Below are 15,144 nucleotides of genomic sequence, written 5' to 3' on the forward strand. Positions count from 1 at the left end.
CTCAAGGGTTTCTAATCAAAGTTTTGTAATCATAGTCAACCACCTCATACTTCATATGAGAACATATTATGTTGATTAGTGTGACTTATGCCTTTCTGCATCCTTTCAGAGGAGGAGAACATTTTCCCTTGATCATGCTTCTTAAGATAGATGTAATGATCAATATTACCTGCAACCATACAACATGACATTATAAAACATTGTTGATAATATCAACGATATATCGGCGATATTCGAAAATATCGCAATATTTTCAAAATATTGGCAAAATATCGTGACATTTTGAAAATATCGGCTATGTTTAAAATTTTGAAAAAATTATTTTTTATGCTTGCTGATATTTGCCGATATTTTCACCGATATTATAAAATTTAAACATAAGCATACATACCTCATTTTACCATTAAGTCATCTAGGCTTCTTCTAGCAACTTCCTTGATTGAAGTGTCTTCAACCCCTTGATCTGCTTCTTTTCTTATGTCGTCATAACATCATCCATGAATTCCATGAGTTGGAGTTCTTGATGAAACACTTGCTTCCTCTCTAGATTAGTGAATCCTCCGATAAGGATTCCATCAGAGAATCTTGAGGATCTTGCATATCCCCATCTAGCAGATGTTTCCTTTTTGACTTGATGTATGATGAGACCTGTCCTGGATGACTCCTTCCTTTCCTTCAATGTCCAATGAGGTTCCCAAGAGTTATATCCTTCATGTTTAACTGCCATGGATTTAGTCCTTCATGATTCCCAAGGTGTTGTCATGGGCTCTTGTTTTTAATGTTTCCATGATGCCACGATGCATCTTAATATCATGGTCATAACTAGAAATTTAGGAGCTTATTATATGACCCTTTTGTGGGGGAGGCCATCTAATCATAGTGGAGATCTATTGCTCCCTCTTTCCTTGGCCCTTTTCTTCAACTTCCTCCATCTTTCCGGCAATATGAGCTTTCTTTTCACAATCTTTCCATCGCACTGTTTTGTCTTGCTTGAGGACGAAACTTTCCTTTCCTTTCTGCAAATGTTTGAGTCCTTTAACCTTCAACATTTTTGCCTTCAAATTGTCTTTCTCTATTTAGCATAGAGATCACAGATTGTTGAATGAGGCAACCTTCTTATTTATGAACATTTGTTGTCTTGCTTATCAATTAGAACAATGATGATTGTCTTCTTATCATATTTCCCAGATCTCTCAATTGAGATCTCATGAAGATATTCCTTCATTCTTTGACACGTTCAACCAGGTCTAACTGATATGACCTTCTTCACTGCATTTCATATATCTCTCTTATGTCTCCTTTTTTGCTACGTAGGGGTGAGAGGACCTTAAGAGTTTCTTCCCATGAATTCAAAGGAGACTTCTTTCTTGATATGTTCACTTACTTCTTTTATCTATGAGGATTATGACAATCCTCCTAATTTCATGCAAGGACTTTTGATGACCTATCCAACCCATAGATCTCCTTGCAATCATGAAGTCAATTAACCAAACTTGATTATAAAAATGAAAGATACTTACTTGACAAGTGAAGATGAACTCTTCTACTTGATCACTTTGATGCTTGTTGGAGAAGATGTATTGGAGTTTTCCTCTTGGATGATCTTCTCTTTGATGGAAAGAATGGGAAAGGTTGCTCCTTTTGATGAGGATGCTTTGCTGCTTTCCTTCGATGATTGTCTTCTAGGACAAGGAAATGATCCTTGCTTTTATAACCTTGAAGATGATGACAATGCTTTTTCTTCTTCAATATGATTTGCCTTCTTTTGTAGATCAGGATTGCTGCTAGGGTTTCAGCTTTCTCCAAGTGATGCGATCTTCATTTTGAAATCCTTCGAGCTATCTTGTTTTGTAAACATCTTAATGAGGGTCTTGGTGGCCTTTTGATGATGATTGTGGAGACACAAGTTCTTGTTGTTGTATACTGTCTCCTTGATTACATAAACAAAATCCCTTGCTGATGTAGATTGTTCATGTAGATTGCTAGGTTTGATCAAGATCAAGGTTTGTTTCTTTAATGCAGATCTTGATGTCCTTCAGCTTGCTTCGATGCCCTGCTAGAAACTTGATCCTTGAAATGTCTCCTTTTTTCCCTTCCTTTGACTGTAACCATAGCTCTGATGCCATGTTGAAGAATCTAGGACATGGAGTTAATGAGATTCTTTTTAGCATGATAACTATTTGTGAGATATTTAACATTTAGCTTATTAGCATATTCTTTAATGTTAGTGTGTCTTCTTTAATTCATTAAATAGCTACCATAACAAAGAGACAAGAACACAAAATGTTGGGTTTCTGCCAAGGCCAAAACCTCTCCCTCTTGGAGAGGAAAACCCGCACAAAATTCTTCTTATAGAGATTCCAATTAACAAATACCAAGACCATGACCCTTGACTTACTAAGCCACTCCAAGACCAAGACACCAATCCTCTTCTTTGTCATTGCTAAGATCATCATCACTACACTGCTGAGATCTTCATTACTGCTGCATCTTCATAGAGATCTTCACCATATCAACAAGGTCATCATACCGTTCTTCATCATGACCTTGGTTCATGTAATGCTTTGAGATCTTCATCATGATCTAGTCTTTGATAGGATTATGATCAAGACTATTATGCGAACAACATGACTATGTTAAGTATGTTGATAGAGTATTATGTCAAGACAGTATGTATGTTGAGACAGTGTGTGTCACTATGAGGACTATTCATAAGGTATACCGAGATCATGACTATATGCCGAGACAGAGACCCGAGACCTTCTTTATTGCACCTGAGACTATATCTTTGTGGCATCTATCCGAAATTGTCTCACTGTTTTGCCATCCGAACTGCAAGGATCTCAAACCTGTACCCATCCTGTAACCATCCAAAAGTCACAAATAATGCGAGTCTCTGTCCTCACCCGAAGTTGCAAAGAAGTCTGAATTTGTGCCCTCCTGTAATGCGGATTGCAGACCTGTACCCAACCGAATTATCTCAGAGAAATGCGAGTTTTTGTTCTGCTCTTTTGCGGTGACCCTAGCTGGGTATATATAGTGGTTATGTCTCCATATTAAGCCGACTTGACCAAGTGAACCGTTTTGTCTCCTTTTCCAAGCCGACATGACTTCTATTTAATTCATTTGCTAACCGACGTGAAGAGGATCGTGCTTGTCATTACTAGAAGGTTGTTAGACACCATTTTATAGATTTGTATACATTGCATATATGCTCAAATAGAGCTCTTTACACGTCTTTGACTCTTTGACTTTCCTAGACCTATGGAATGAGCAAGAAACTCAATTCTTATAATTTAAAAAAAGAATATTTATTTTTCTTGACAAGTACAAAGTTCAAAATTACATTTGTAAATACCAAACCTAGTTACACTTTCTTCAACAAGGATCATTGTCACAAGCACTTGGAGAGTAGTGTGCACTAGCTAGCTTAGTCTCCCTTGTGCACTATGGAGCATCAAAGGAGTAATTTGTCGTAGGGATGTTATTTTGATTGAAAGGGGCTCTCTCTTGGATGATGAATGGTGATTCTATGATGATTTTGTATTATTTTATTGTATCTTCCTCGATTTTGTACTTGTTGTAAAATCAGGGTTTTAATGAAATTTTCACCAAAGTATCGCTGAATATTTTGTGGCTCTAACATCTTCTTGACAAGATTTTTCATTTAGTTTCTCTTGAGGAACCTAAGTGTGCTTCCTCTCTCTCCTTGAAATTGCTTTGATCAATCTTCTTCCATAGAATTGAGCCTTAGACCCCATTAGCCTTTGATTGAGGAAGGCACTAGTCTATTCTCACGGCAATCTATAAAATAAAACCATAAAATTTTCTTATGTTATCTAGGGTAAATTAGGGTTAGGTTATAACAAAATATGCATTTTCAACTTTATTTACCTTTGACCTAATTGTCCTAGGGCTAGACTTTTTGCATGCAATAACTTGGAAAAGTGGAAATATTATTTTACATATATTTTTCATCCATTAATTAGGGCTAACATCTATGGTTTTATTTGTTGTTTTATGTATTTTCAGCAGTTGAAAATTTTTGTAATTTATTTCATGGTTCACTCATCGAATAGCCCTTATTTTTCACTTGTATGTTATATATTTTGGTCTGTTTTGTTATCGTTGTTATAAACATTTGTATATTGTCACAATGTTGCATTATAAATAGCCCTTATGAATAAAACCATAGTTTGAAACAGCAAAGTGTAATTTTTAGATTGCATTGGTTTGGGAGTGTACTTGAGCCTTCTTAGGACTTACCAAGTCTTCTATATTTAGTCATAGGGTCCTTTGAACTTGTTATCTAAAAATTATACTTTAAATCACCCAAAACCCTAATTTTTGAATATCTATGCTTAGGATAATCTTGTAGTAGAACCATTAGGGTGCATTTAGCCTGGTGTTGAAAAAACAGCATTGGCAAAAAATTGGCTAGGATCCAGAAAACATCTTCTAGAAAACATTGGCGAAAAAATTGGAAAACCGTGGCAAACATTCAAAAATACAAAATATTTAAATATATTCATTTTTTCAAAATCGGAAAAACAATCAGCGAAAACCAGAAAAAATCAAGATAAAAGAATTGGGCCAAAAAAACAGCTGGCCGAAAAAGAAAAAAAATCACGATTTTTTGGCACATCGCCAACAAATCGACGATTTTATCAACACTGATTTAGCGTAATCTACTTGGGTTATTTATTTCCTAATATCACTGTGGAAGCCTCCCTTGTGGGGATTGTATCTGGCCACATAATAGCAAAGGAATAGTTACTAAGGTGACAGTGGTGGCTAATCCCATTGTTGCTCTCAATCTAGATTACTTAATGAGGCTTTGCACTAAGGTGCTACATTATGCAGTAACAGTGGCAAAATATCTGTCAAACACCATGTGAGTTTTAATTATCAATAATTCTGCATGTTCTTACATATAATTTTCAGCCTGCAAATAAGAATTGCAATTCTCGTGAATCAGATGTTAAAAATTACCAACAAAAATCATTTATGCATGGACATAAAGTAGCAACACCTTATGTGCACATTTTTCTACTTGCTAGTTTTTAAATTTTTTCAAGAACTGTAAAATGATTCTCTCTTGAATGCAAGAACAGTATGCAAACAAGAAAACCAGCAAACACAAACCCATGGATACTAAATGAAATTTCAAGAAAAAATTTCTTGGTACCGACTTCCAAATATGTCAACAATATAATTAACTTAAAGATGAATACTTTCTGCACTTAAAAGGAAAAGAAAAAACCCAGTTTAGCAAACTAGGTAAATTAACATGAAAAGAATGTCAAACTATAAAAACTGAGGATCTGAACAAAACAAATGAATTTGAATGAAAAAATTAGCATTGGGATTGAGAAAAACACCTCTCAAACATTCCATTCCCTCGTCTCCAACTCTACAGGAATCCAAATTTAAGTTCTCCAAGTTTGTCAAGCCTGAAAGTAGCAATAACTTATTATTTCAAGAAGCATTCATATTTCCAATAACTTATTATTTCAAGAAGCATTTATATTTCCGAGAATCAGGCATCAAACAATCATAATTACAATTCATAACAGTATTTGGCCTCAAAATATATGATTTTGATCCTTAATATATGTCTACACTCCCACCATTAATCAATGGCAGTACTTGTACAATCTATTGTTGCAAAGGACCTCTAAACAAATCTGTGACAGGCATAACTACAAACTCCAATTAGTCCATAGAGTTCCAATTACTTCTGTTTTATACTACATGCATTGAAAGGAGCCCTTCACAAAGACTAGAAATGGGCAGCAATCAAGTCACTCCAACCTTTAGAAGTAGTGAAAACAAAAAGATGCTGACATACTATTCATAAATGGCATTACAATGAATGCACGATAGTCAAGGTGGCATGAATGTTTATAAAGAAATAAAAGATGGGAAAGAGATTAAAATTAAATAGAAAGTAAAATGTTGGCAGCAGTTAATTTCGCATTCATGACATGCATATTACAGGTAGACTGAATACATAAGGTTCTGAAACCCATTAAGCACTTCACAAAAGGAATGTTTGATGGTATGCCTTAGTATTTTGTCAGCATTAAATAGTCCATCCACAGAATGTAATTAACTTGACAGAAGCTTAAATTGGCTTCGCTAAAACTTAAGGACTTCCAAGACATTTACAGCACCTACCACAAGCCAGGAATGAAGACCAATCTGGACTCTAACTTGGGAAAATAAAGTGAAGATTGGAAAATAGAAAGGGAAAAATACAGATAAATTTGGAAACACAAATATTTATCGGTCAACAAGCTTTCCACCCTTATCAATTAACTCGCAGTATAAACCATCCTCCAGGTATAATGTACATGTGATTTATCCCACAAATAAGACAAAATCTTTAGTCCCAACTGGTTATATGAACCCATCTAATTTGGACTGACGATACGTGGGTACCATCACTCCACCTGTTATTTTTATTTCATCTTGTTTTCTCTCTCCTGGTGTGACCCACAAAGATCTAGCTTGGCACTTTGATCTTATGGATTTCACTCCAAATACAGAAAAGGAAATCTAACCCAACTTGGCTTCCTTTCATAGTTCACCTCACCTCATTACAGCCTTTACTCCATAAAAGTAAGGTCATGTGTTATCATGTAATAAATTATAAAACTATTGAAATCAATTATATAAATTAAATTATTGACTACTGTGTAAATGAGAAGACACACTAAGGATTATCCATCTTCACAACTCCATTTCTTCAATTGGTATATATACAATACAAAATAAAAGACTATTTTGCTTTAACCTTTCACATAGTCTATTCTATCACTGATTGAAAGCCCTCCCAATTACATATCTTCTCACATCATGTCATGCAGTGCAACATGTCTGACGTATGCCTAAACTTATCTGACTATAGGTTAAAGGTAATAGTGTATAACTACCATCCATCATGATGGTTGTTAATATTGCTGTCAAAATCTACCAAATAATGATCTTAAGGTCTATAAACAGCCTATTGAATACTACCAAAATCAAAGAACTTCCACAACTCACCAGGTTGTGGAAGGCACTAGTATTGTTGTAGCATCATCCTCAGGTTCTGCATCATTTCAAGGAACATCTCAATGTCAAAGCTATTAGAATACTGGGTACCAAATATCTGATGATGTGAACCTGATGACCTTGATCGATATAGTCTTCTTCTATTATATGGAATAGGACCCGTTTTAACATCTATGCTATATTCCAATAATGACTCATCTAATATATTAATTCGAATTTTGAATTTCATACTCATATTGTTCCAACTTCCCTTGTGTTTGAAAGATGGAATACATGAATATTGAAATCTGTACTGTTCAGTACTTTCACCCTGTGTTTTCAAATGCTTTTATAATTTTTAATTAGTTTTTCCTGAGAAATTTATAATTTTTAATTATACAACCATTTACATATTTTTAATTATCATGTTTCACTGTTTCCTGAAAATTCCCGGAGCTGCTTCCAAAACCTAGTTTCAGAAAAGTTACCCATTTCATTGTTTCATGCACCATAGCAAATAGATACCATAAATGTTCAAAGATATACCCTCATCACTTTTGGTCTTTTAGCATATACCTACCAACACTAGATGAGAAAAATTGAGAAAACATAATCCACGAGCACAAGTACGTTCATCATACTGACAAGGTAAATCTCAAAATTAATACACCTCGTATTTTCACTCCTCTTATTGTGGTCCTATAGTTTAGTCATCTTTGCTGTTTTCCATTCTACTTTCGAATGTTGCTTATAGTTTTACATAGCTTTAGATACATGTTTCTCTGGAGATGCATCAAACAATTTATAACTCGTTGTACCTTACATGTTGCTTATCTTTATGTTCCATTGAGCACCTCTGCTCACCTCAGAGCACCGAAAAAATATATATAACAAAAAAAAAAAAAAATTCAAACCAATGCCATTGAGGAGCATGTCTCATCCTATCTGACAGGCAACACAAGAGAGAGTGTTGTAACTAGAACAGTTGTAACTGGAACAGCACCACAGCTGCGCAAGGCATCACTGATCAGGTGTTCAGCACCAGGTCCTCCTTTAAACTTACAATATGAAGCAGAGTCTACCACACTGGTTTAATCAAACAGAATACATCTGGCATCCACACGGCCATAAAATCCAATACCATTGTTCGTTTACAATGATGTGAGTGGATCAGAAACACAGATGACTGAAAAACTCTATTAAGTCAACTACGACATCAGTCCTGTCCTATGTGACACAAATATTGACTATGAAAATGCAACGTTTTGTGGAATACTTGTGCAAATTTGCATCCCATGTGAATGAATGTGAGAGATATAAAAGAACCTTTAAGATGTACTAGGCCAGCATGTGTAATATTGTTATAGGCCATGTTCAGAGTCTTTAAATTCCAAAGTCCTGCAAAAACATCAACACTGGCGTTAAATTCTGCTTCATGCCTAAAGAGTGAAGAGATAACAGAAACCACTAAATTGAACACAATAGTGATAATATAGATAGAAAAAAAATGCAATGAAGAACTGGAAGAACGGGACTAAATGAAATATCATGTCATTATGAAAAGTTCATCATCCTTGCTTTCAGTGACAGATTTATCATTTATGTAGATTTCTAATTTAACCCTTATAAGAATCAAGATAGACTTTACACATCAGTTTTATAACCTTTACAAAAGAAAGGATATTCATTATGATATTCATTAACATCATTCTAATATTTAAATGTCACCATTAATAATGGCAAACAGGTAATGCAATTACAATTGAATTTAGCCCTTTCAGCCTTTTTATCTTTTTCCCGGACTTGCACTATATAGTATCTATATATATATAATAATATATATATATATATAAGGAAACTATCAGGTTTTACAAATATTTTAAAGGGACTTGAGATATGAAAAGCAAAGAATACATATAAACTCTGGACAGAAGCCTGTACTTGAAGAGGACCTCCATTATCCCATCAAAGAAACCTGCTAACAATTAATCATATACTTGAAGCTTATAAATTCTGACCATTTGAACATTATGAAACAATGCTGCTGAAATCAGCATCAGGATAAAATCGGCGAGGGCCCTTCAAATAAATTAATTAATTAATTATAAAAAGCATCAAATTTGGGAATATATTAGTAAAAATCGGCAAACATTGGCAAAATTTAAAAAAAATGGATATATATATATATATATATATATATATAATAAAAATAAAATAAAATAAAATTTGACTTCAGGCAATTCTTTGAATTGATACGATTTTATTGCGACTTTACCCTGATTTAATAACAAGGTTTATGATTTTATATCTCAATTTTTTCGTACTTAAAAATTGGTGATGTTTTCAACCAATAAAATCGGCGAATGGAAAAAATCACAAACTGGTGATGTTATCGTGAGTTTTTCACGATGTTTGCAACACTGATATGAAATGAATAGAACTTCTAGGATAGCAATCAAAAATAACATAAGAAACAGCCACGTGCATGGTTATGGTGAACTCCTTATAAGTGCTCAATAAAGATAACAGTGAACACATGGCAGTAAAACCAATGCAAAGGGATATTATTAAAAAATGAGTCTATTAAAATCAGAAAATAGAATGTGATTATGAACCACTAGTCTTGATTCATAATGTTAATGAAAAGGTGCGGTAGACAAACCAGCAGTAGTCATAAAAATATATATTTTATTAATAATGAATTTGAATGGATGATTTATAGGACAAGAGGCCTGGGCTTAAATACAGCCCTACGTGCCTCTTGGTGAATGGGCATGATCTTTGATCATGCCTTGTGCCCCAATTAACTAAATCGTTTACAAAATACTTAATTTTTATATAACACTGCCTTCCTCCCAAAAAGATGTTTTGTCCTCAAAGCATACGTAACAACAGGATGTTGTTGACGAAACGCTTCAGTTTCCCAAGAAGCTTCTTCTTCTGGTAAGCCCTTCCACTTGATCAAGTACTCTTTGATTACTCATGATCGGAGCTTCTTTTCCCTGGTGGATATGATACCTTCTAGCTCTAAAATGACCCTCCCTTCATCATCTAAAGATGGAAGCATTGTTTGTGTTGATTGATGGTCACCAAGTGCCCTTTTAAGGCATGATACATGGAAGACGTTGTGAACACGACTTTTATCCGGAAGGCTTAAACTATATGCAACTTGGTTGATCTTTTTGTTGATCTAGTATAGTCCATAGAACTTTGGTGCCAATTTATTTTTTCCTTTTCATTTCAAAGACAATTGTTTGTATTGTTGGAGCTTGACAAATACCCATTCTCCAACTTCAAATTCTCTCTCGGTTCTATTTCGGTCAGCTTGTTGCTTCATACGGTTTCTTGCATTATTTAAATTTTCTTTTAGGGTTTGGATGATTTTCTGGGTTTCTTCTAGTTGGTTTTTAACAGTTGGTAGATTTGTCTAGACGGTAGCTAGATCCTTCCATTTCAGAGGTTCGTACCCATACAAAGCTTGGAATGGAGCCATTTTTGCTGACGTATGGTAAGGAGAATTATACCACCATTCAGTGAGATGAAACCATTGAACCCACTTATTTTGTTTTTCTATGGCGTAACAACATAGGTAGGCTTCAAAACATTTAATGACAACCTCCATTTGTCCATCTGTTTAAGGGTGGTAAGCGGAACTCATATTTAGGTAGGTCCCTATATGGTTGAACAATTCCTTCCAGAAACAACCCTTAAATTTGGCATCTCTATCACTCACAATGACTTTCGGAAAACCATGTAATTTATAAATATTCTTGCAAAATATCTCAGCGGTTTGTTTAGCTGAGTCTAATTTCTTCATTGCAATAAAGTGAGCATATTTGGTGAGTCTGTCGACTACTACGAAATTCTTATCCTTGCCATCGGATACAGGTAACCCCTCAATAAAGTCCATTGATATTTCTTCCCATTTTTTATTCAAAATGTTTAAGGGGTGAAGTAATCCAGGTGTCATAATATTTTCACTTTTATTTCTTTGACATTTATCACATTCTACTACATATTTCTGAATATCGCGACTCATCCCTTTCCAAAAGAGAATGATTGACGTGCATTGTAGTAAATTTTAAAGAATCCTACATGTTCAGATGACAGTAAATCGTGTGACTCCTTGAGTATCTTGGATTTAAACTTGGAGTTTGAATTCAGATAGATTCTTCCTTTGTACCATAGAATATCGTTCTTCCATTCAAATTTTGAGTTGTCTAGAAGGTTATTGATTATCGTGGTTATTTCTGAATCCTTGGCATACTCACTTCGAATCTCATTAAGCCATTTAGGAACAACAACCGAGACTGCAAGTAATGTTGGTTTTTCGTCCTTCCTAGACAGGGCATCTGCTACTACATTGTCTTTTCCCTTTTTATGTAATATCTCCATGTCAAAGGCGGCAATTTTTTCAATCCATTTTTGTTGTTCTTCGGAAAGTGTTTTTTGTTGGAGGAGGTACTAGACACTGTTATGGTTTGTTTGAATGGAGAGCTTACTTCCCAAAAGATATTGTCTCCACTTGGCTAGTGCGTGTATAATAGCGAGCATTTCCTTGTTGTATGTGGATTGAAGACGTTCCCATTTATTGAGCTTCCTGCTTTCAAAAGCTATTGGATGCCCCTCTTGCATTAACACTGCACCTATACCGAACCCGGAAGCATCACACTCAATGATAAATGGTTTAGAGAAATCTGAAGTTGCCAATACCGAGGCATTAGACATAGCTTCCTTCAATTCTTCAAAACACCTTCTTGCTTCCTCATTCCATTGAAATGAATTCTTCTTTAAAAGGTTTGTTAGAGGTGCAGTTATATGTGCATAGTTTTTAATAAATCTTCGGTAATATCCCGTCAATCCTAAGAGCCCTCTTAGTTTGGATATATTAATTGGTTTGGTTCATTCCTTTATAGCCTTGATTTTATTAGGGTCCACTTTTACTCCTTCATGGGATATCATGTGCCTGAGATATTCTACTTCTTCCTTCCCAAAGGTGCATTTGGATTTCTTGGTGTAGAACTGAAGCTCTTCCAATAGTGTGAGAAATTTATCCAGATGTTGCAGGTGCTCCTTCCAAGTTTTACTGTAATTTAAAATATCATCAAAGAATACAAATACAAACTTCCTAAGATATGGATGAAATAATTCGTTCATAGTGGCTTGGAACGTTGTTGGTGCATTGGTTAATGCAAAGGGCATTACTTTAAATTCGTAGTGACCTTCGTGTGTTTGGAATGCAGTTTTTGGTATGTCTTCCAACCTGATTCTGATTTGGTAATAGCCTGACATTAAATCCAATTTTGAGAAGTATTTTGCGCCATGTAGTTCATCCAACATTTCATCGATGAAGGGAATTGGGAATTTGTTTTTAATCGTTATTTTGTTTAATCCTCTATAATCAATGCATTGCCTGAATGATCCATCCTTCCTCCTTACCAATACAACTGGAGAAGCATAAGGACTCTTACTTTTTGAGATGATCCCACATTTTAAAAGGTCTTGGATTAATCTCTCAATTTCAGTCTTTTGGTGATGCGGATATCGATACAGTTTGATGTTGACGAGGTCTGATCCTGCTTTGACTTCTATTGTATGCTTGATTTCCTTGTTAGGCGGCATTTTCATGGGCAAGTCTTGGAATACCTTTTTGTGCTTCTGAATTAGCTCTTATACTTCTGGTGACTCTTCGTTGATCACTTTTGCAGATAACATTTCTAATTGGTGACATTGTACTACATAGGCTGGTGCTCCTTTTCGAATCATTTTCATCATTTGGGATGACGACATGATTTGATTTTTTGGTGCTTGGAATCCGTATAACTTGTACCTCTGCCCTTCCCATTTAAAGCTTATAAACTGCTTTTGATGGTTGGCAGAGTAAGTGCCTAGGGTTTGTATCCATTGGATACCTAAGACCACATCTACTCATCCTAATGGTACAATATAGAACAAAGATTCTAAATTAAAGTCTTGAATCTGCAATTTGACCTTATGGCATTTCCCTACCTTTTCATTCTTCTTGCCGTCGGCTAGCATCACCTTCCTGTTGGGCATGGGAAATGTGAAAATGTTGAGTCTCTTTGCCATGGTTGAGTCTAAAAAATTCGGTGCTACCAGTGTCGATGAGAACCATTACATTGTTCTTCTTGATATGTCCTTTTAGTTTTAACGTCTAGGGTTGTGATATTCATGTCATAGCTGATAATGACACTTGTGGAATGCTTTCGTCATCTAGTTCTGGAGAGAATTCTGGGGCATCTTCTATTCCTTCTATGTCTGATTCATCACTGTTTGAATCATTAGTTGCTTCATAGTTATATAGGTTCTTTGTCTCTTTTCATTTAGCACACCTATGTTTAGGGTCCCACTTTTCACCACAGCGTTTGCACTTGCCCTCTTTCATCCTTTGCATTTCCACGTTAGATTTTTCTCCTTCACGAAGATGTGGTGGAACATATTTGTATTATCCATATTCGCAGATTGGGGAAATCTTCGTCTTGAATATACTTTTTCCGGTTTTGACCACGGTATCTTTTCAAATTCCTTTTCAATGGCTTTTTCTTTTTGTCTTGCTACTTCTATCGACGTAATGTCATGAAGCTCAAGTTCTACTCATAGATGGGTTTTAAGTCCAGAGATGTACGATTGGATTATACGAGATTCTAATAACCCAGGTACTCGTGTTGCTAAGGTCTCCCATTCTCGAGTGTATTCATCCACATCTCCTTTTTGTCGCAATCTGATGAGTGTTGAAAAGAACTCTTCTTCCTTGACACCTTGGAATCTTTTAAAGAACACATCCTTAAATTTTCTCCAACTGATAACGAGTGTCGTCTTCTTCCACCACATATACCAATTATATGCTTCGTCTTCCATTTTCATGGAAGCGTGCCTAATCTTTTCGTCATCATTGTCAATATCGTAAATCTCGAAATATTCTTCTGCTTTATTAAGCCACGCTACATTTTTCGTTATCGTCGAGCTTGGGTAGCTTGATTTTTGCTCTTCGTTGATACGTCGCTACCGGCGGTGTGAAAAAAGGGTATTGATTGGTGAATGGATTCCAAAGGTGCTTATTTTGAAAATTCACGTTACTATTTTCTTGATGGCGTGTCGATGATTTTTTTCGAGACTCGATTTTTACATGAGAATCTGTTGAATTTGTTGAATCTGTTGAATTGTGTTCTTGATTACCTTCATCATTCTGGAATATTTGTTTGGGTGTAATCTTCACCCGGTCACAAATAACTGTCAATATTGTCATTATCTGAATATGATTCATTTTGGATTCAATATGGTTCTGCCCGAGCTATTTTTCTATCTGATTTGTCGTATCATGAAGCTTCTTGATATCGTCGGAATGTTCGGTAACCTTACTCTCGAGATCGGCTAATTTTTTGTTATTGTCATTGACAACATTGAACGGGTTTGTAGGGGTGTACATTTGTCCACCAGTTTAAGCTTTCTTCCTTAATTTGAACTAATTATTTTTTTAAATAATAAAAATATATATATATATATATATATATATATATATATATATATTTAAATAAAAAAAAATTAAATAATAGTTCAATATTAATTAATTATACAATAAGAAATTATATAATTAACTAATCCTTGCTATATGGTTGACTATATAATCTAATGTTTATATATTGGTCTCAATATATAAATGTAATTGGAACCGGCGGAAATTTGGAAGAAGAGGGATGCAGAAAATGGATAAGGCAGGCAGTCATATGTGGAGGGAAGGGTGAAGTGCATGGGGGATACAAGCGGTCGTGGATGCAGGGACAGCCGGAATAATGTACGGTTGACATGAAACGGCGGTGGTCAATGGTTGGTGTCACCGTAAGTCGCGGGTAAACAGCAGAGGTAGACAGCAGAAACACCCAGCAGGTCGGAACAGCGCCAAAGAACGGAGTGGCACGACGCAGAGGACGGTTGGGTAACACAGGACAACACCGGGGTTGGAGCACGACAGATGAACGGTGGGGAGAACGGCCAGTGACAAGAAGATCACAGATGGCATGGGTTACAGAGAAATAAGCGGTGGTGGAAGATCCTGAACCATGTAGCAGGTTAGCCAAAGAGCGATTG

General features: G+C 35.4%; 1 protein-coding gene across 2 annotated transcripts in view; it reads right to left on the reverse strand.

The window, feature by feature from the left end:
* Positions 1-15,144, reverse strand: part of LOC149196814 (uncharacterized) — a 211,818-nt gene that overhangs the window by 118,222 nt on the left and 78,452 nt on the right. For both annotated transcript variants that reach the window (XM_089405656.1, XM_089405657.1), the window contains 2 exons: positions 8,365-8,436; positions 5,382-5,453 (listed from right to left, as the gene is read on the reverse strand). In XM_089405656.1, the coding sequence (XP_089261782.1) occupies positions 5,382-5,453; positions 8,365-8,436 (144 nt within the window). The remainder of the gene's footprint in view (positions 1-5,381; positions 5,454-8,364; positions 8,437-15,144) is intronic.

Source organism: Pinus tabuliformis, chromosome 2_2 (genome assembly GCF_031772625.1).
Source record: "Pinus tabuliformis cultivar Carrire ecotype Pingquan chromosome 2_2, CPIR1, whole genome shotgun sequence".
In the NCBI taxonomy this organism is placed as follows: domain Eukaryota; kingdom Viridiplantae; phylum Streptophyta; class Pinopsida; order Pinales; family Pinaceae; genus Pinus; species Pinus tabuliformis.